Raw genomic sequence first — 23,651 nt, 5'->3', positions numbered from 1 at the left:
TCCCTATTTCCCCGCTCCCGGGTTCTCAGGAGCCAGCGTGGGTTAACTCCCTGACGAGTTCTGTACAGCACTTGTCGGATGTGTTGCAAGGGGAGTCTGTGATGCGGTCTCATAAAAGGCCGGTGGCGTCTCTGTCCGCTCCTTATGAGGATGACGAAGGGACGTCTGATGATGGGGAGATTCTAGATCCTTACGATCAGGAACCTCTCCATACTAAGGACGCTGATGCTAAGTCCAAAGTATATATTCCTGGACTTATTCGGGCGGTCCGCACAGCCTTGGTGATTGAGGACGAAGTTCCCCCAGCGGCTAAATCTAAGTATGCCTTTTTCAAAGATGTGAAGGGCGATGCCACAGTCTTTCCTCTTTCGGGTCAGTTGGTGGACCATTTAGAGGAGGCGTGGAAACAACCTGGCAAAAGATACCAGCCGCAGAGACGCCTGGCGGTGGCTTATCCGTTCGCGGATAATTATTTTGCGAAGTGGGAATCCCCTCCACAGGTGGATTCTCACGTGACCCGTCTTGTCCGTAGTGCCACATTGCCGATGCCATCCATGTCCTCCCTTAAGGATGCTACGGACCGCAAGGTAGAAATCTGCCTGAAGTCCGCTTATTCCCTTGCAGGGGGGGCAGCACGGCCGGCTATGGCCATTTGCTGGGTTGCCAGAGCGATGGAGCGCTGGGCGGATTCATTAGAGGCTTCTTTTGAATCCGACTGTCCGGCCGATCAGGCGGAGTTGATTGGCAATCTCCGTGATTCGGCCACCTACATCAACGAGGCGGCTCTAGACATTAGTACTCTGGTGTCTAGAATTTCTTCAGCAGCGGTAGCTGCTCGTCGCACCTTGTGGCTGCGATCCTGGAAGGCGGACGCAGATTCCAAGAAAGGTCTGGAAGCGTTGCCGTTTACCGGAGAAGTTCTCTTCGGTCCGGATCTGGATAAGATTGTGGCCACGCTGGCGGCAGCCAAATCTGCCTGTCTCCCGTCGGCCGCTGCTCCTTCTGGTTCGGGACCATCGTCCTTTCGGTCATCTAGGGCCCAGGGCAGGCCCAAACCACAGTCGTTTCCTCGACAGGCTGGCCCTAAGAAATCGGTCAAGCCCCGGAAGCAGGCATGGAGTACCAGACGTCCGGCCCCCAAGCCAGATGACAAGCCTGCGGCCTGACGGTCCGGGCCTCCCTTTGGGGGATCCCAGGGTGGGAGGCCGCCTGCTACAGTTCGCCCAGTGTTGGTCGACCACTACGACAGACACTTGGGTTCTGGAGGTGGTTTCTCACGGATACGCCCTCTCCTTCCGGCACAGACCCCCGGCTCGCTTCTTCACCACGGGTCTCCCATCAGACCGGAACAAGGCTACGGAGCTGCGGAAGTTATTGCACACTATGCTCCAGGCTGGAGTTATAGTGGCGGTTCCATTCTCCCAGAGGGGCCAGGGTTTCTATTCAAATCTATTTTTGGTACAGAAACCCAATGGGTCATATCGTCCGATTCTCAACCTCAAAGCACTCAACAAGTCTTTGCGGGTCCCGAAGTTTCGGATGGAGACCCTACGGTCCATCATTCTGGCGCTGGAACCTGGGGACTACTTGGTGTCATTGGACATACAGGACGCTTACCTGCATGTCCCTATTCTTTGGCGCCATCAACAGTTCCTCAGGTTCGCAATCAGCAGCGACCACTTCCAGTTTCGGGCGTTACCTTTTGGCCTGGCAACAGCACCACGTGTTTTCACCAAGGTGATGGCGGTCATGGCGGCTTCTCTGCGGCTGCAGGGAGTCCGCATGTTGCCGTATTTGGACGACCTGTTATTGGTGGCAGGATCTCCAGAGCTCCTGTTACGCCACTTGGACCTGACCATTGCACTGCTGCAACGGCACGGCTGGCTAATCAACTGGCAGAAGTCCACTCTAATCCCGTCTCGGAGGATTCTGCATCTTGGAGCCTTATTGGACTCGGGACAGCAAAGGATCTTCGTGACGGAGGACAAGATCTCTGCTTTACAGTCAAGGGTGCGCAGTTGTCTGCACAGCCGCCGGGTGTCCTTACACTCGGCGATGAGGTTACTGGGCTCCATGGTGTCGGTGTTCGATATGGTGGAATACGCCCAGTTTCACTCCAGACCTCTGCAGCACCTGATCCTGTCCAAGTGGAACGGGCTGACTCAGTCTCTGAAGTCCCAGACGATTGTGCTCACCCAGGAGGTTCGCCTGTCCCTTACGTGGTGGTTACAGACGACCCACCTCAACAAGGGACGTCCGTTCTGGGTTCCAAATTGGGTCCTGTTGACAACGGACGCCAGTCTTCGGGGCTGGGGAGCAGTTTCGGGTCCACACTTGTTCCAGGGCAGGTGGACACCGACAGAAGCGGAGCTTCCAATAAATATCTTGGAACTCCGTGCGGTCTTCAATGCTCTCCAGCAGGCACAGCGGTTTCTCCAGGGTCGCCCGGTGCAGGTCCAGTCGGACAACGCTACCACCGTGGCCTACATAAACAGGCAAGGAGGAACTCGCAGTCGGGCGGCTCTCGTAGAGGTCTCTCGGATCCTGGTTTGGGCGGAGCGCAATCTTCCGGCCATATCAGCGGTCTTCATCCCGGGAGTGCTCAATTGGGAGGCGGACTTTCTAAGTCGCCAGGACGTTCATCCGGGGGAATGGTCCCTGCACCCGGACGTTTTTCAACTACTGGTGGACAGGTGGGGTCTTCCAGAAATCGACCTCATGGCGTCCCGGCACAACAACAAGTTGCCGGTGTACGGGTCTCGCACAAGAGACGAAGGGGCGTCTCTGGTGGATGCTCTGTCCGTCCGGTGGACGTTCCGGTTCGCATACCTGTTCCCTCCGGTCTCCCTTCTTCCACGGGTAATCCGGAAATTCAAACAGGAAGGAGGGACGCTCCTGTTGATAGCTCCCGCGTGGCCCAGACGGCACTGGTTCTCAGACCTTCAGGGTCTGTCCGTGGACATTCCTCTGCGGTTGCCGCTACGACCGGACCTTCTGTCTCAGGGTCCTTGCCTTCACCCGGACCTGACTCGGCTGTCTTTGACGGCGTGGCTGTTGAGACGGCCATGCTGAGGTCCCGGGGGTTTTCCAGCTCTGTGGTGCGTACCATGTTGCGAGTTCGGAAACCGTCTTCCGCGAGGATATACCATCGCGTGTGGCATACGTTCTTCCAGTGGTGTCGACCGAGAGGTTATGCACCGCGGGAGTTTCGTCTGTCTCGGATTCTCGCCTTCCTGCAAGCGGGACTAGATCATGGGCTTCGCCTTGCTTCTTTGAAGGTACAGGTTTCGGCCCTATCTGTCTGGTTTCACCGTAGGATTGCTACAATCCCGGATGTGCGCACCTTTATGCAGGGTGTTCTCCGCATTCAGCCGCCCTTTGTTCCACCTGTGGCGCCTTGGGATTTGGCTGTGGTCCTGAGGGCTCTCCAAGGACCGCCGTTTGAACCACTGGGCTCAGTGGATCTTAAATGGCTAACAGCTAAGACTGTTTTCCTTCTGGCCATTGCTTCGGCCAGACGTGTTTCTGAGTTAGGGGCTCTTTCTTGTAGACCCCCTTTTCTTGGTTTTTTATGGGAACAGGGCAGTGCTCCGCACTCGGCCCGAGTTTCTTCCCAAAGTTGTTTCCCAGTTTCATATTAACGAGGAAATAGTTGTTCCGGCCTTTAACTCACCGGGTCTTTCCGTGGGTGAGGCCTCTTTGGATGTTGTGCGGGCCTTAAGGACTTATGTTGACCGCACTTCTTCGTTTAGGAAGTCGGACGCTTTGTTTGTCCTCTTTGGCTTCCGTAAAAAGGGTTGGCCTGCTTCAAAGCAAACTTTGGCAGCCTGGATCCGTATGGCTTATTTCTGAAGCTTATCTTCATGAAGGCCTACCGGTCCCTCCTTCTCTGAAGGCTCATTCCACTAGGTCTGTGGGTCCTTCGTGGGCAGCTCGACGTGGTGCCTCGGCAGTTCAGATCTGCAAGGCTGCTACGTGGTCTTCTGTCCATACCTTCGTGAGGTATTACAGGTTTGACACCTTCGCCTCTCAGGATGCTTCCTTCGGGCGGCGGATTCTCCTTTCTGCACAGGAGCGTCCCCACCCTTAAAGGATACTGCTTTGGGACATCCCCAAGGTATCCTGTGGATACCCTATGGACCCTGAAGTAGAAAATATGAGATATGGTAAGAACTTACCCTTGTTATCTCTATTTCTACGAAGTCCATAGGGTTCCACAGGACTCCCGCCCTGTCGCACCTGTGCTGCAGATGGGCTTTGCTCTGTCACCGGTTTTCCGTCTCCCTCTGGTGAGAATGTGATTCTTGTATGTGTCCAGATCTTTGTTCTCTCTCTTCCTTCTCCTCCTCCGGCCTATGGCTTGGTAACTAACCGAGGTGCCTTGGCCCGGGGGCGGGGTATAGGAGGGGGACCTAGTGCATCCTGGGAGGCTGAAAGCTTAACTCTTTGGTGCCCTGCGACTGACGTCACACCTATACCCCAAGGTATCCTGTGGAACCCTATGGACTTCGTAGAAATAGAGATAACAAGGGTAAGTTCTTACCATATCTCATATTTTCCTGCATTTTTCACATTTTATTTCCTTTGATCATAAAATTAAATGTGTTCGGGAACTTCTATCACTGAGCAACACAAAGTTCTCTGTAACTAAGAAACAAAGCTTGTTCTCATTTCATTATATGTACATATTAATGCCCATGTGATTTAACCCTTGGCAGAAGCTCCTTTACCTGTTACAGCTGTCCGGATAATCTCTGCCAGCTTTGCACATATGGGTACTGCAGTTGTTGCCAGTGTTCCGTTAGGTGGGATGGAGAGTGATGAACGGCAGATTGTAGATCTCTCCACAGCTTCTCAGTGGCATTGTGGTCTGCGCCTTGTCTGGTACACTACAGCACATAGGGGGGGGGGGGGCATTGTATTTAGGCCACTCGGCTGTGGCTTTTGCTGTGCGCTTTAGGCCATTGTCCATGTGGGATTTTAAATCACACAAGAACTAGGTCTATTGCAGTATTTGTCAATATCTTGATCCATCTATAATTCTCTATATTTTGACAGGTTCCCAGTCCCTGAAGCAGATGTGCATCCCCATAGCATTAAGCCCCCGCAGCCATGTCTTGTTAGGGTTCGTCCTATTGGGATGATGAGCAGTGTCAGGCTGGTTCCAAATATATCACATGTTGAGGCCAAATAGTTCAGTCTGATCTCATAAGAAGGTAGAGTACTCTTCTACACGGTATGAAGGGCTCTTGCCTACAATTTTACGAGATTGTATTTGTTTTCTTCAACACTGTTTCTTTATGTATTTATTTTTTTGCTATCCTCCCCTAAAGCATAGGTGTTTTGGGCCTATTGTATATTTTCTTCCATCGATGTAACTCTCTGTGTTTATCATGACCTTCCTAACAAGTGCCAGTAATCACCAACTGCCCAGAGCCAGGAACCAGGACTGTGCTTGTAATTATAAACTGCCCAGAGCCAGGGACTAGCAGTCACTGACTGCCCAGAGCCAGGAACCAGGACTGTGTTTGTAATCACCAATTTAGCATAAGCCAAGAACTAGCACAGTGCCTGCTCAAAGCCAGAAACTAACACAGTGCCTGTAATCACCAACTGCCCAAAGCCAGGAGCTAGCACAGTGCCTGTAATCACCAACTGCCAGGAACTAGCACAGTGCCTGTAATCACTTACTGCCCAGAGCCAGGAACTAGCACAGTGCCTGTAATCACTTACTGCCCAGAGCCAGGAACTAGCACAGTGCCTGTAATCACTTACTGCCCAGAGCCAGGAACTAGCACAGTGCCTGTAATCACAACCTACCCAGAGCCAGGAGCTAGCACAGTGCCTGTAATCACCAACTGCCCAAAGCCAGGAGCTAGCACAGTGCCTGTAATCACCAACTGCCCAAAGCCAGGAGCTAGCACAGTGCCGGTAATCACCAACTGCCAGGAACTAGCACAGTGCCTGTAATCACTTACTGCCCAGAGCCAGGAACTAGCACAGTGCCTGTAATCACAACCTACCCAGAGCCAGAAACTAGCACAGTGCCTGTAATCACAACCTGCCCAAAGCCAGGAACTAGCACAGTGCCTGTAATCACAACCCGCCCAGAGCCAGGAACTAGCACAGTGCCTGTAATCACCACCTGCCCAGAGCCAGGAACTAGCACAGTGCCTGTAATCACCACCTTCCCAGAGCCAGGAACTAGCACAGTGCCTGTAATCACAACCTGCCCAGAGCCAGGAACTAGCACAGTGCCTGTAATCACCACCTGCCCAGAGCCAGGAACTAGCACAGTGCCTGTAATCACTTACTGCCCAGAGCCAGGAACTAGCACAGTGCCTGTAATCACTTACTGCCCAGAGCCAGGAACTAGCACAGTGCCTGTAATCACTTACTGCCCAGAGCCAGGAACTAGCACAGTGCCTGTAATCACTTACTGCCAGAGCCAGGAGCTAGCACAGTGCCTGTAATCACTTACTGCCAGAGCCAGGAGCTAGCACAGTGCCTGTAATCACTTACTGCCAGGAACTAGCACAGTGCCTGTAATCAGTTACTGCCCAGAGCCAGGAGCTAGCACAGTGCCTGTAATCACTTACTGCCAGAGCCAGGAGCTAGCACAGTGCTTGTAATCACTTACTGCCAAGAGCCAGGAGCTAGCACAGTGCCTGTAATCACTTACTGCCAGTAGCTAGCACAGTGCCTGTAATCACTTACTGCCAGTAGCTAGCACAGTGCCTGTAATCACTTACTGCCAGGAGCTAACACAGTGCCTGTAATCACTTACTGCCAGGAGCTAGCACAGTGCCTGTAATCACTTACTGCCAGGAGCTAGCACAGTGCCTGTAATCACTTACTGCCAGGAGCTAGCACAGTGCCTGTAATCACAGCCTGTCATTGCGGTCCCTGTTCCTGGTCATTGTATGTCATTGCTTGGATGCTCTCAGTAGTACAGTACAGTGTTGAATGATGCATGAATATGTCAGCACTTTATAAATAATACATAAGATGGTCCCTTCTGTCACAGGCATATTCCGTACTCGCCTACGCTCCTGGGATGTCTAGTAGTCTCCCGAATGTCACGGAGGCCTCCTGCACTCCCCAAGAGAGTAGGTCATCCCCCACTTCCCGAGCTTGTGAAGGAGCAGGGCCTGGATTACATGATCCACGTCTTCGGAACCCACCAGGCGAAATGCGTCGTCGTGGCCCTATCTCATGCATTAAGCATATGAATACTCTGCCATGATATAAGTTCTAGCTGGTACTGTAGGACTTGCACTGTAAATAGACAATTACAGATCTAGGAACTGATTTCATTTTTGAGAGGAAACCAAAAAAAATTACTTTGTTACTTTTAAAGGAGAATTTAACTTAAAGGAAGGGGATTTAATAACCCGTTCCCCGCTGTCTTACCCGTATGGGTCCTTCTCCGTATGTCAGGTAGGGGAGGGGGATACATTTTTACATCCACTTTCTTGACATTGATGTCTGCTGCGGCCCTGCTGTATTATGACTCCTTATACCGGACCCTCTTCCAGAATCTCTGACTGACTGCCTGCCCCTCTTAATGACTAAATTCACATTAAAGGTTAATTAGAAAACAGGTGAGTTGTGTTATATCGATGGCAGCAACCAAGATAAGGATTTTCTGTTATCTCTTCAATTAATTAGTTCAATCCCAAGTACATTATAGGATCTACTGAGAAAGAGGCGAGATTAGAAGCAGACCCATGCTGATTATTGGGCGTTTGCCACGAGACGCATAGGATTGCATGATGTGTCTTTATTAGGAGAGGTATAAACCTCTGCAGCCACCCAGCTAGTGCTCTCTAAGCCCCTATGTACCTGGAGCTCACAGCGGTGATTCTCAGTCTGATACACGCAGCCGAGCTACTCGCCTGTCTCACCTGCACCATATAGAATAAAATGATTAAAGAAAGCTATTGCAGCTCAGGCTGTACTATACTGGCGCGATGTAGTGTTGGACATAAGCGTCTTGTTTTATTATTAGTTTGCATATATTATGCATTTCTGTACCGAGTAGGTCCGTACACAGATAGGCTTGCATCTTATGCATAGAGAGGTAGAATGAAGTTGTGGACAGGCGTATGGCGAGTACTGTCGGGGGGTGTACACGTAAATGCGACCAAGGCTTCTCCGCAGACACGTGCATGTCAGGAGGAGTATCTTGCGCAAGTACTCGTCTTTTGCTGCAAATTCCGCTTTGATAAGGACAGGGATCGTCAGCTGGTTGCGTCAGGAATCCTCCCACTGTATACAGCATATTTGGTTAGCATAGCTCACAGGTACTCAAACACAGGGCCTGGTTCAGACCCGCTCGCGAGCGGGTCGATGGCCGGGCAGTGCGCACACGCGAGCCCCGGTGCGAGTGAGAAATTCACTCGATACGGGGCTCGCTACAAACGGGGCGGCTGTCGATGTTGATCGGCAGCTCGCCCCGTTTTGTAGGCGGGTCGGGGGGGGGTGGCTTGCCAAACGGAGGCGTTCTGCCGTTTGGGGGCGGCCCTACTGACATCACGAGTGATGTCAGTAGTGAGCTTCCGGTTCTATTAGAGCCGGAAGCTCACTGGGGATTGCGGCAGATGAGACCCTACCACAAGGGTCTCGTCGCAAGTCCGATGATCGCGACCATCATCTGGCCGCTCGCAAAAGCTGTTGGTGGTCACCCACAGCTTATCGAGTGCCCGGACGAGAAAAAAAAAAAACGCCCTTCAGACCTATGAGCTGCCTCCGGCAGCGAGCGGGTCTGAATCAGGGCCACAGTCCAGGTTTTAAGGATATCCATGCTTGACCACAGGTGACTTAATTAGTACCTCGGTCAATTTGATTTAACCACCTGTGCTCAGCCATGGATAGCTCTGAAATTCTGAACTGTTGGGGGGCGTTTGGGAACCTTTGGTATAATACATGAAGTATATACATGGATATATGCATTTCTAATGCAACAGTCGACAATATTCCCATTTGATGTCTAGAGGGTAAGACAACAGATATTTTGTAATTGATTGAATTTAATTTGTATTATTAAGGTGTCCATCCACTAGCCGATTACACTGTACGGTTGCACATTTACGACATCGTAATCGAGCAATTGCTCAGTAATCGGCCGCAAATCGTGCATCCAAATGTCGGAAACGACCAGCGATGCGCGCTCCCGCCGGTCGTCTCCGACATCAATCATCGGCCGAACATGCTGGTTAACCTGACGATGACGCCAGATTGGCCATGTTCGGGGATGATTGATGTGCCTACGATCAATCTTTCAGTGTAGGCACTGCACCCCCTAAGGGAACGACGGTACGATTACGATGTCGTAATCGTACCGTCTTTCCTTGATCCACTTAATGGATGGGCACCTTTAGTGTGTGTATTTAATTGAATTTTACATGTTTAATGTGATTTTTATTATTTATTTATTAATAACACTGTCCAGGCACTGTCCTCTCTTATGTAATGATACTGGATTATAGGGGTCTATTTACTAAGCAGTGTTAGGAGAAGTGAAAAGTGATAAGGTGCCAGCCAATCAGCTCCCAACTGCCATCTCACAGGCTGTGTTTGACAAATGACAGTTGGGAGCTGATTGGCTGGCACCTTATCACTTTTCACTTCTCCTAACACTGCTTAGTAAATAGACCCCACAGTGTTACACTGTAACACTATATGGCCTTCCCATATACTGCCAATCCTCATTTCTATGCTTTTGTTACTCCTGGTATAAACCTTGCGTATATTCTATTGTCACTTATGCGCCCGTCTCCACGTATACACGTAATTGCGCACTTCTTTTTGGACACATGTTACGTCTGCACTTTTCCTACTGTGACAGAACATAAATGTCACCTTAGTTTGATCTCCTTGGTTCCTTAAAGAAACGACCTGACATCTGACGTTCCGTGTACAAATCTCCATCTCTTTTGGGCTACTTCTGGTCTCCCCTTTACTGCAAGCTATTTATGTCTACCCCGCCGGGATGCAGTTTATATGCCGGCAGTCAAAATACCGAAGCTGCAGTCCCACCGCCCGCCATAATGCAGACGCCAAAATCAAAGGATATCTGGATACCGACGTCGGAATCCGGAGCTTCAGGACGGCGGTAAGTATGCATGGTTAGCCGGGGATTAGAATTAGGCACCCCCCCGGGAGGGTTAGGCTACGGGAAAGGGGGATAGGGTTAGGCACCCCCCTGGGAGGGTTAGGTTTAGGGTGCGGGAAAGGGGGGTTAGAGTTAGACACCATCGGGGTAGATTAGGGTTAGGCACCACTAGGGGAGGGTTAGGGTACTTACTTGCCCGTCGGGATCTTGTACCATTTGGGCTTCCAGCGTCGGTATTTGAATCGGCGGCTATCCAACCACCGGCATCTCATACCAATTCCTACTCCACCGGTGTCGCACAGATTTACTGTGGTTTCTGCTCCTAATTATAATCGTATATACACGTGTCAAATTAATTGTATCCTTCAATTTCTACTGTATCCTGTAGAATTCTTCCTTTCTCTTCATTCCCTTATTTTAGCGTGAAATTAAAGTTCACAAAAACTTTTATTTCCATCTCTATGTGCTATTATACTGTAACGTGTTGGACAGTCGCTATATTCATGTGATATTAGCGGTATATTTTGTCCTCTCTAAATAAAAGCTTTACAAAAACACACAAGTCTGTCCGTAGGATACTCAGACACTTGGGAGCCCTTCAAAACCCCTTCTGTGTTGTAGCAGAACCGCAGTTTGTCATCTGACGTTTTGTAGGCGCTCAGGCAGAGTGTAACAGTAATTACACAGTGTGGACAGTTCCCACTTTTGACCGGGGCTGGTGTGAAAATGTCGTAGGGTGAATTTCCCAGCAGCCTGTTATCTTTACAGTGTGAAGAACAGATTTCCAAATTTGCAGGTATCTGCAGGCTCTGTGCACTGTGTCAGTAGCCCGCGTGGATGAGCCGCAGTGATAATAACATCCGATGGCATTGTAGGCCCTGTAGCCAGGTACTAGCCTATCGCTTGCAACACTCAGCTGAGAGCTTCCGCGCAGCATCGATAAACTGCTTCTGTAGGACCTCAGCTTCCTATGTAATGATTTGCAATTGTCAGGGTATAAAGGTTACAGTACAAAGACCTTGTTCTCAATAGTCGCAGATTTTAATTGCCCATAACTCATGTTTCACTGTCAGTCCCGGCTCATAACAGCTTGATATATATCTACAGAGTTACAATCTCTTCCCCATTGTCCCTTCATGAACATTGCTGTAACATCCCACCTATAGCACACACCTGGCAGGTCCCGCGTAGTCTGGTAGATTAATCCCTGTGTCACGGCTGTTCTGCACACTGGGTTATGCCACCCGCTAGGATAACTTCATTTCTTGTCCATTAAATGTCTTGTTACCGGCACAGATCCTGGCTGAGGCCAAAAAACGCATCTCTGGAGGGGAGAGAATAATGTTCCAATGTGTTCTAAACCGTCAGCGGAGACTCTGCATAAAAGCACAGAGGCTTTTACAGTTTATTAATAACCCAGCGATTAAAACCACCGGGCATGAACCAGGAACAGTGAAATGTATCCATCCTGCTAATGACCCGTTGTTTTATTTAATGGTGCACAGAAAGGCAGCAAGGATCCATATAGTGTCTCCCTTAATCACACAGGCTTTATGTGATTTAGGAAACCCCTTCCCCAGCTCTGACCCGGTCTATAGTTTAAAAAATCCTCCAAAACCCCTAAAGGGGCACATCCACTAGACGATCTACTCCCTGTCCAATCTCTAAACGTTTTTCCCTTGATTTTTTTCCCTTGATAGTTTATCTTTAAGTCTGAACGATTTGCTAACAATTTGCAAACTATCTTTAATAGATCAAGTGAAATTGACCTGCATGTTCAGTTGACTGACGAGACGATCAAACGACCAGCGGGAGCGCGCATCGTTGATCGTTAACGACCAAACACTGCACGATTTATAAACGAACGATAACGATGTCGTTATCGTTCAATCGCCTGCTAAAATCGTGTAGTGGATGCCCTCCTTAAATCCCTGGATTGGTTTTCTGCAGGAAATAATAGTGATTGGGAGAACGCTATATATCTCCCAGTACAGAAGCGATGGGACAGTGAACGATTCAGGGCAACTTTTTGTATTCATTCCTTCGGGACAGGTCCAAACTGCGAATCACCTCCCCGGATCTGATGGCCCCAGTGATTGTGTATGCAGGCGAGTCTCGTCTTGCTGGTAATGTGAAATGGATCTCCTGGTGAGAGTGAGAGCATAAATACCATTGCTATAGCTGCACAATATACTGACATTGTAAATCTCTGCGAATAATGGAAACCAGGGGTAGTCTTCTATCTGAGAAACAAAAGTTTTTGTTCAGTTATGTGATGCCAGCATGCTAACTTTTCCATGACAATCCAGCCACTAGGTGGCACTATTCATTTCAGCAAAGTGCCAACCAGCACAGTGCATTATTATTAATTATTATCCTTTACTTATATGGCGCCCTAAGTGTTCCGCAGCGCCTTACATAGTACGGAAACAAATAAATGAACAAGAAACCAGTCACTTACAGTTTATATACATTGCTGCTTTGGCTATCATAACACTAAATAAGCAGCAGGGCGTAAGTGTTAGGTGCCCTAGTGAGGAGTAAGAAGTAGATGAGTGTATAAGGAGCAGCACAAGAGGGTAGAGGGCCCTGCTCGCGAGAGCTTACATTCTAAGTCTACTAAATTGAATGAATAAAAATAGGTAAAAAAAAAAAAAAAAGGAGAGAAGAGCCTACTTTGTTTTACTGATCTCGCCGAATCGCATAATGACGCGATCGTGTGGCCATGCCCCTGCTCTGCCCACAAATGCAGGCCACGCCCCCTTGATTTGCCCATCTGGCTGCCCCCTCCCGAAAGGGGCAGCCAGAAAGTCGCCAACTCTTGATTTAACCTGACATTTTTCTACTAAATGTATATATAGACATACCTAGTAATATTTCTCTGTAACGCTGCGCTCCTCCTTTTCTTTACTGATCTTCTCCTTTAAACAATGCGGATAGAAAACTTCCATTCTGTTTACTACAACAGTCTGTCCTATTATCTATAAATGAGACTAACAATCCACCAAGGAGCCGAAGCTTTCCTGGCCACAATTCTGCCTTCTGAGCGTATCCGTTCCCGGTGTACAGATTTGTCCCCTATGATCACAGGGAATAGCGAGTCAGCAGAGGTGACCCGTGGACAGCCGCTGTGTGAAGAGTGACAGTAAGACTTACATTAATACAGAGGATCTCCGATCCAGCTGACCTTGCTTGTAATTATACATATGACAGCTGAGCACATGATTAAAGTGACCTGTCCTCCAAAGTTTTCCTGCACAAGTACCAGAATAAAGGAAAAACTCCAGTGATTCTGCCTTGTGTTGCCATTAAATAGTACAAGGGGGAAATAATTGCTTCATCTAAGGCCAGACAGAGCTAAGATATGTCTGGGGACGTCTGGGCGAGACTGGAACGTGCGCACTGTGAAATCAGACCTTTTTATGTTTCAGTTTTATAGTGGATGCTGTGGTTGAAAGAACTAAATCTCAGCTCGGAGTGCAATTCCATTGCAAGGTTCCTACCTCTTTGTAACGCACAAAAAAAGGATCTGAGACAGCCGTCAGAATAAACAGGCCGCACAGAATAACTTATGTCAAATTCTGCTTCGTACTGTCCGACAGAATAGATAGTAATGTAGAAGATGTACACAAATTTAGGGTCACGTCTCGTGATGACAGAAGAGGGAGGAGGAGTTTTCTACATTGTTACAGACTAGACCGAGCTCAGAGGGATGTTTCAAAGCCTCTCTGCTCCCTCCGTCATATACTTCTGGTTGTCTTGGTAGTCACAGAACACTGCACAATTATAAATCATTAATAGCAGCCTGAAGAAAGGAACAGGCTGATATAATTTTCCCTTAAACCTTCAATCCAATGAAATTTTCTTTACATTAATCACTGTGGCAAACCATTAGAAATATTTTTGTAATTTTCATTCTTATGGCGATTTTTATGTTATTACTTTTATTTTTTCCACCAGACCGATGGTAAAAAATACACTATTGCTGCAGTCGCGCCAAACAGCCCTTCTAAGTGTCTTTTTCTCCCGAAAATGCATCTTAGTCGCAATTGGATGTAATAAACCGCTTTGCAAGACGGCACTGATTTAATCTTATACGAGTCACTTGTATATCTGTGTGAGACTGAGTCTGAATCTATACACAAAGTGCTACAGTGCAACGTCCGCAGGTTTTTATTTTCCACGGCAAGTTATACAAGTGTCACATATTGGATCAATCAGTGCAATCTTCTGAAGCTGTTTGCCGTAACCGATTGCAACTCAGATGCATTCTCTGGCGAAAAAATAAAAAGCGAAAAAGGTGCCTGGCGCAAGCCAAGATGCACTGGACCTGGCGGCTCGTTCGTGCCAGGTGGCTCAGCATTGCGTATTGAGGCTAGGGAGTATATTTACTAAAGTGAGAGATGTTCCCCATGGCAACCAATCAGATTCTACTTAACATTTAACTCCCACATTCTAGAAGATAATAGCTAGAATCTGGTTGCTATGGGCAACATCTCCACTTCTAAACACACTCACTTTAGTAAATGTGCCCCCTAGGTGTATGAGGAAACATCTGTAGACCTTTTATTTTTTTCCCAGTGTATTGAAACTCTAAGTGGGAAGTAAACAACCCCCTTCCATCTAGTGCTTCAGGAGTACTTTAGATTGATTGATGCGTCACCCAGTCTTCTTGCTCCTACGTCCCACGGGACTTGCAGATTGTATTTACTAGATGTAGTTTCCTGCACCCCCTATTGAGGGTTTGACATAAAAACGTACCATTTGTCTGATCTGTTCATTATTTTCAGCCCTCCAGACAAAACGATTCCCGCAGTTACACTGCATCCGGAAAGTATTCACAGCGCTTCACTTTTTCCACATTTTGTTATGTTACAGCCTTATTCCAAAATGGAATCATTTTTGTCCTCAAAATCCTACACACAATACCCCATAATGACATCGTGTAAAAAGTGTTTTTGCGATTTTTGCAAATTTAATAAAAAAAAAAAAAAAAACGAAGAAATCACATGGTGGTTTTAATCCCGGCACTCAGAATGCCATTGCCGGCGTCCCGACACCAGTCAGAATACCGGCGCTGGCATCCCAACAGTAAGTAGTGGGGTTAGGTTTAGGCTTCAAGGGGGAGGTTAGGTTTAGGCTTCAAGGGGGAGGTTAGGTTTAGGCTTCAAGGGGGAGGTTAGGTTTAGGCACTAGGGAGCTTAGGTTTAGGCACTGGGGGGGGAGGTTAGGTTTAGGCACTGGGGGGGGAGGTTAGGTTTAGGCACTGGGGGGGGAGGTTAGGTTTAGGCACTGGGGGGAGGTTAGGGTTAGGCACTAGGGGGGGAGGTTAGGTTTAGGCTTCAAGGGGGAGGTTAGGTTTAGGCACTGGGGGGGAGGGTTAGGTTTAGGAACTAGGGGGGAGGTTAGGGTTAGGCACTAGGGGGGAGGTTAGGGTTAGGCACTAGGGGAGGAGGTTAGGTTTAGGCTTCAAGGGGGAGGTTAGGTTTAGACACTAGGGGGAGAGCTTAGGTTTAGGCACTAGGGGGGAGGTTAGGTTTAGGCACTGTGGGGGGAGGTTAGGTTTAGGCACTGTGGGGGGAGGTTAGGTTTAGGCACTGGGGGGGAGGTTAGGTTTAGGCACTGGGGGGGGAAGTTAGGTTTAGGCACTAGGGGGGGAGGTTAGGTTTAGGCACTAGGGGGGGAGGTTAGGTTTGGGCACTAGGGGGGGAGGTTAGGTTTAGGCACTAGGGGGGGAGGTTAGGTTTAGGCACTAGGGTGGAGGTTAGGTTTAGGCACTAGGGGGGGGAGGGTTAGGTTTAGGCACAAGGGGGGGAGGGTTAGGTTTAGGCACTAGGGGGGGAGGGTTAGGTTTAGGCACTAGGGGGGGAGGGTTAGGTTTAGGCACTGGAGGGGGGGGGGCGTTATTATATGGGTGCAGGGTGTGCGGGCCCTCCCATGGACCCAGGGGCACCCATTATAGATATGCCCCAATATTACAGAAAGGTCTGATCTGGGAGCAGCGCGGGAAAGGGACTGGCCCTATCGGTGCCACCTTGTGGCACTAGTGCGGAGGGCTGCCTACACCTTTTCTAGTTCAGGTTTGGTGTACATTACATCGGTGAATGCTGAGGGTAATGTAATGACTTCCAATGCCCCTGGCACCTCATTCGGTGGGTTCTAGAACAATTATGGGGAGTTACATACAAGGTGCATACATTAAATCGTAAAACACTTCAAAAGCCTCTTTCAACTTATTATTTGGGGGGAGGGGGGGGGGGGTTGTACTTATTCCCTAAATTCATTTAACGAGTTTGTTATATTATGGCTCCATTCAGCATGTCGACACTTATGTAATACTGACATGACCGGAATGTCTAACGCTAACTCGAAGTGTAATGCAAATGCCGACATTCTGTCAATGTCGATATATTACCATTATGACTGTCAATATTGTAGTTGTCTAGCGATCACAATTGTGTTTATCCTGTTGCTACAGTCGGTGGTGTCCTTCTGCTTAGCTCTGTTTTGTATCGCCATGGTTTCCTATACTGGCTGTTCAGTAGCCACGGTGACTGCACAACCAGCCTATCCCTAACACACACAAATCCCCCGGCAGCCTAACCCTCCATCTAGTGCATAACCCTAGCCTCCTCCCTCATGCCTATTCCTAATCACCTTCCCCCCCCATAACCTTACCCTAACCCCTGCAGCTTAAACCTAACCCTCCCGCCCACAGCCTAACCCTATCCTCCCCCTGCAACCTAACCCTCCCGCCCACAGCCTAACCCTATCCTCCCCCTGCAACCTAACCCTAACCACCCCACCCGCAGCCTCACTATCCTGACTGCAGCCTAACTCTAATGTCAACATTCTGACAAGGTCAACACTTCACCTGTCGACGTTCTGACAATGTCGACATTTACGCAATTTAATCAATTTTGACATCATTACGGTCTACATGGCCATTGTCGACCTTTTGACTACATCCCAAAGACCTGTATTTGTACTTTTTATCCATTATCCTACCTCAGTGTAAACGGTCATCTTTGAGCCAACGTAGGAAATGGATCATTCTGGGTATAGTGCGGTGCTGTCTAGATGACGCGTTGGTACTTTAATTAGTATTTGTCGTGCTTCTTTGCTTTATAAAGTAAACCTATCACTTAACGTCTTTTATGATCTGATCCGGTCTCAGTAAGAGCACGGTAACTTGGCGCACATATAGTGCCAGCGGGTATAACCAAAATATAACTAGCGGCCAAATCCTACAGCAATGTACTCTACGCGGTGTGACAGAAATGAAGTGCGACCTATATAACCAATTACTTCTTAAAGTATAATATAATATACAAATATATGACATAATAATATACATATAATGCCAGTATTGAGATCGGAAAGGCCAATATGTAGTCAGCCAATTGTGCCTCCTTACCCTTCAGTAAATACATCGCTTCACGCCAACCACGCACTCCTGGCACTCGTACACGCAGCACTGCAAGGGCAACCCTTACCGCCCAGCTGTCCTTAAATCAGGACAGAAGTCCTGGATTGCAGCAGCTCAGTCCCTGAAATCGTGACTACCCTGCGGAATAAGAACAGATGTGAGGGACATTACCAACCAATAGTATATATTAAAGCAAGAGGCATCCAACATGGCTACTGCAAGTTGCTCTGTGGCTGATATGTAATTGTACTGGAACCAGCAGCATCCAGGCTCTGCAGGGCAGTGTACAGAGATGGGACGTTCCTGTGCACAGGGCCTTGCAGCAGTTTGCTGTAGGGAAAATTCATATGTCAATTAAATGTAACGATGTAATTCCAATTCCGCGTCTCCTTACAGAGCAATGCATTCACTGACACCCTGCGCACACGCTAGGGCGAGCAGCTTTATGTGTGTACATTGTAGCCTAGGTGATTATTTCTGTCTTTCATTTCAGCTGGGCAGCTGAGTCAGACTGCCCACATGTCTCTCCAGCTGCCGTACACCGTCCTGGGGTTAGGGCGCAGCGCCAACTTCCTTGATCATCTGTACGTCGGCATCCCACGGCCCCCTGGAGAAAAGGTCTGTACAGCTGACCAAACGTGTCGCCAGTGTGTGTGTGTGTGTGTGTGTGTGTGTATATACTGTGTGTGTGTGTGTATATGTATATCCTGTGTGTGTGTGTGTGTGTGTGTGTGTGTATGCCGTACAGCTAATAGAAAGCTTTTATTAATGTTTTTATCTATTTACCTTCCTACCTGTAAGGGACCATCTATAAGCAAAAAGAAAATCATATTGTGTTGTTTAGATAAAGCTATGGTGATTCAGCAACGGATTGCAATGGCGATCGCAGTTCTGTAATCGCACGCAATGCAGCTGCGACAATATGCCAATGCCTGCCACCGCTCATCCAGCATAGACACACCCACTACTGCTATCTCACATCTGTAATACCTCACAGTCCTGTGTATACATCTGTAACATCAGCCACCGCTCATCCAGCATAGACACACCCACTACTGCTATCTCACATCTGTAATACCTCACAGTCCTGTGTATACACCTGTAACATCAGCCACAGCACAGCCAGCATAGACACCCACTACTGCTATCTCACATCTGTAATACCTCACAGTCATGTGTATACATCTGTAACATCAGCCATAGCTCAGCCAGCATAGAGACGCCCACTACTGCTATCTCACATCTGTAATACCTCACAGTCCTGCATATTCATCAGTAACATCAGCCACAGCACAGCCAGCATAGAGACGCCCACTACTGCTATCTCACATCTGTAATACCTCACAGTCCGGTGTATACATCTGTAACATCAGCCATAGCTAATCCGGCATAGAGACGCCCACTACTGCTATCTCACATCTGTAATACCTCACACCCCTGTGTATACATCTGTAACATCAGCCACAGCACAGCCAGCATAGAGACGCCCACTACTGCTATATCACATCTGTAATACCTCACAGTCCTGTGTATACATCTGTAACATCAGCCACAGCTCATCCAGCATAGGGATGCCCACTACTGCTATCTCACATCTGTAATACCTCACAGTCCTGTGTATACATCTGTAACATCAGCCACAGCTCAGCCAGCATAGAGACGCCCACTACTGCTATCTCACATCTGTAATACCTCACAGTCCTGTGTATACATCTGTAACATCAGCCACAGCTCAGCCAGCATAGAGACGCCCACTGCTGCTTTCTCACATCTGTAATACCTCACAGTCCTGTGTATACATCTGTAACATCAGCCACAGCTCAGCCAGTATAGAGATGCCCACTACTGCTATCTCACATCTGTAATACCTCACAGTCCTGTGTATACATCTGTAATATCAGCCACAGCTCAGCCAGCATAGAGACACCCACTACTGCTATCTCACATCTGTAATACCTCACAGTCCTGTGTATACATCTGTAACATCAGCCACAGCACAGCCAGCATAGAGACGCCCACTACTGCTATATCACATCTGTAATACCTCACAGTCCTGTGTATACATCTGTAACATCAGCCACAGCTCATCCAGCATAGGGATGCCCACTACTGCTATCTCACATCTGTAATACCTCACAGTCCTGTGTATACATCTGTAACATCAGCCACAGCACAGCCAGCATAGAGACGCCCACTACTGCTATCTCACATCTGTAATACCTCACAGTCCTGTGTATACATCTGTAACATCAGCCACAGCTCAGCCAGTATAGAGATGCCCACTACTGCTATCTCACATCTGTAATACGTCACAGTCCTGTGTATACATCTGTAATATCAGCCACAGCTCAGCCAGCATAGAGACACCCACTACTGCTATCTCACATCTGTAATACCTCACAGTCCTGTGTATACATCAGTAACATCAGCCACAGCTCAGCCAGCATAGAGACGCCCACTCTTCTATCTCACAGTCCTGTGTATTCATCTGTAACAGCAGCCACAGCTCAGCCAGCATAGAGACACCCACTACTGCTATCTCACATCTGTAATACCTCACAGTCCTGTGTATACATCAATAACATCAGCCACAGCTCAGCCAGCATAGAGACACCCACTACTGCTATCTCACATCTGTAATACCTCACAGTCCTGTGTATACATCTGTAACATCAGCCACAGCATAGAGACGCCCACTACTGCTTTCTCACATCTGTAATACCTCAGTCCTGTGTATACATCAATAACATCAGCCACACCTCAGCCAGCATAGAGACACCCACTACTGCTATCTCACATCTGTAATACCTCACAGTCCTGTGTATACATCTGTAACATCAGCCACAGCTCAGCCAGCATAGAGACACCCACTGCTGCTTTCTCACATCTGTAATACCTCACACCCCTGTGTATACATCTGTAACATCAGCCACAGCATAGAGACGCCCACTACTGCTATCTCACATCCGTAATACCTCAGTCCTGTGTATACATCTGTAACATCAGCCACAGCTCAGCCAGCATAGAGACACCCACTACTGCTTTCTCACATCTGTAATACCTCACAGTCTTGTGGATACATCAATAACATCAGCCACAGCTCAGCCAGCATAGAGACGCCCACTACTGCTATCTCACATCGGTAATACCTCACAGTCCTGTGTATACATCTGTAACAACAGCCACAGCACAGCCAGCATAGAGACACCCACTACTGCTATCTCACATCTGTAATACCTCACAGTCCTGTGTATACATCTGTAACATCAGCCACAGCATAGAGACGCCCACTACTGCTTTCTCACATCTGTAATACCTCACAGTCCTGTGTATACATCTATAACATCAGCCACAGCTCAGCCAGCATAGAGACGCCCACTACTGCTATCTCACATCCGTAATACCTCAGTCCTGTGTATACATCTGTAACATCAGCCACAGCATAGAGACGCCCACTACTGCTTTCTCACATCTGTAATACCTCACAGTCCTGTGTATACATCAATAACATCAGCCACAGCACAGCCAGCATAGACACACCTACTACTGCTTTCTAACATCTGTAATAACTCAGTCCTGCGTATACATCTGTAACATCAGCCACAGCTCAGCCAGCATAGAGACACCAACTACTGCTTTCTCACATCTGTAATATTTCACAGTCCTGTGTGTACATCAATAACATCAGCCACAGCTCAGCCAGCATAGAGACACCCACTACTGCTATCTCACATCTGTAATACCTCACAGTCCTGTGTATACATCTGTAACATCAACCACAGCTCAGCCAGCATAGAGACACCCACTACTGCTTTATCACATCTGTAATACCTCACAGTCCTGTGTATACATCTGTAACATCAGCCACAGCTCATCCAGCATAGACACCCACTACTGCTATCTCACATCTGTAATACCACAGTCCTGTGTATACATCTGTAACATCAGCCACAGCACAGCCAGCATAGAGACACCCACTACTGCTATCTCACATCTGTAATACCTCACAGTCCTGTGTATACATCTGTAACATCAGCCACAGCTCATCCAGCATAGAGACACCCACTACTGCTATCTCACATCTGTAATACCACAGTCCTGTGTATACATCTGTAACATCAGCCACAGCTCAGCCAGCATAGACACCCACTACTGCTATCTCATATCTGTAATACCTCACAGTCCTGTGTGTACATCTGTAACATCAGCCACAGCTCAGCCAGCATAGAGACACCCACTACTGCTTTCTCACATCTGTAATACTTCACAGTCCTGTGTGTACATCAATAACATCAGCCACAGCTCAGCCAGCATAGAGACACCCACTACTGCTATCTCACATCTGTAATACCTCACAGTCCTGTGTATACATCTGTAACAACAACCACAGCTCAGCCAGCATAGAGACGCCCACTACTGCTTTCTCACATCTGTAATACCTCACAGTCCTGTGTATACATCTGTAACATCAGCCACAGCTCAGCCAGCATAGACACCCACTGCTGCTATCTCACATCTGTAATACCTCAGTCCTGTGTATACATCTGTAACATCAGCCACAGCTCAGCCAGCATAGAGACACCCACTACTGCTATCTCACATTGTAATACCTCACAATCCTGTGTATACATCTGTAACATCAGCCACAGCACACCCGGCATAGAGACGCCCACTACTGCTATCTCACATCTGTAATACCTCACAGTCCTGTGTATACATCTGTAACATCAGCCACAGCTCAGCCAGCATAGAGACGCCCACTACTGCTATCTCACATCTGTAATAGCTAACAGTCCTGTGTATACATCTGTAGCATCAGCCACAGCACAGCCAGCATAGAGACACCCACTACTGCTATCTCACATCTGTAATACCTCACAGTCCTGTGTTTACATCTGTAACATCAGCCACAGCTCAGCCAGCATAGAGACGCCCACTACTGCCATCTCACATCTGTAATACCTCACAGTCCTGTGTATACATCTGTAACATCAGCCACAGCACAGCCAGCATAGAGACGCCCACTACTGCTATCTCACATCTGTAATACCTCACAGTCCGGTGTATACATCTGTAACATCAGCCACAGCACAGCCAGCATGGAGACGCCCACTACTGCTATCTCACATCTGTAATACCTCACAGTCCTCTGTATACATCTGTAACATCAGCCACAGCTCAGCCAGCATAGAGACGCCCACTACTGCTATCTCACATCTGTAATACCTCAGTCCTGTGTATACATCTGTAACATCAGCCACAGCTCAGCCAGCATAGAGACACCCACTACTGCTATCTCACATCTGTAATACCTCACAGTCCTGTGTATACATCTGTAACATCAGCCACAGCTCAGCCAGCATAGAGACGTCCACTACTGCCATCTCACATCTGTAATACCTCACAGTCCTGTTTATACATCTGTAACATCAGCCACAGCACAGCCAGCATAGAGACGCCCACTACTGCTATCTCACATCTGTAATACCTCACAGTCCTGTGTATACATCTGTAACATCAGCCACAGCACAGCCAGCATAGAGACGCCCACTACTGCTATCTCACATCTGTAATACCTCACAGTCCTGTGTATACATCTGTAACATCAGCCACAGCTCAGCCAGCATAGAGACGCCCACTACTGCTATCTCACATCCCTAATACCTCACAGTCCTGTGTATACATCTGTAACATCATCCACAGCTCAGCCAGCATAGAGACGCCCACTACTGCTATCTCACATCTGTAATACCTCACAGTCCTGTGTATACATCTGTAACATCAGCCACAGCTCAGCCAGCATAGAGACGTCCACTACTGCAATCTCACATCTGTAATACCTCACAGTCCTGTGTATACATCTGTAACATCAGCCACAGCTCAGCCAACATAGAGACGCCCACTACTGCTATCTCATATCTGTAATACCTCACAGTCCTGTGTATACATCTGTAACATCAGCCACAGCTCAGCCAGCATAGAGACGCCCACTACTGCTATCTCACATCTGTAATACCTCACAGTCCTGTGTATACATCGATACCATCAGAGCACATTACAGCAGATCTGACCTAGTCTACACGCACGCAGTGAGTGCACGAGCTA

The 23,651-nt window shown here is 48.2% G+C and overlaps 1 protein-coding gene across 1 annotated transcript in view; it reads left to right on the top strand.

The window, feature by feature from the left end:
- ITFG1 (integrin alpha FG-GAP repeat containing 1) overlaps nt 1-23,651 on the top strand; it is a 270,576-nt gene that overhangs the window by 201,436 nt on the left and 45,489 nt on the right. The window contains exon 15 of the mRNA XM_088458986.1: nt 18,040-18,164. Within this exon, the coding sequence (XP_088315112.1) occupies nt 18,040-18,164 (125 nt within the window). The remainder of the gene's footprint in view (nt 1-18,039; nt 18,165-23,651) is intronic.

Source organism: Taudactylus pleione, unplaced genomic scaffold (assembly GCF_031769625.1).
Source record: "Taudactylus pleione unplaced genomic scaffold, aTauple2 ptg000885l, whole genome shotgun sequence".
NCBI lineage: Eukaryota > Metazoa > Chordata > Amphibia > Anura > Myobatrachidae > Taudactylus > Taudactylus pleione.
Note: the sequence above shows the minus strand (reverse complement) of the source record. Positions and strands in the feature narration are given on the sequence as shown.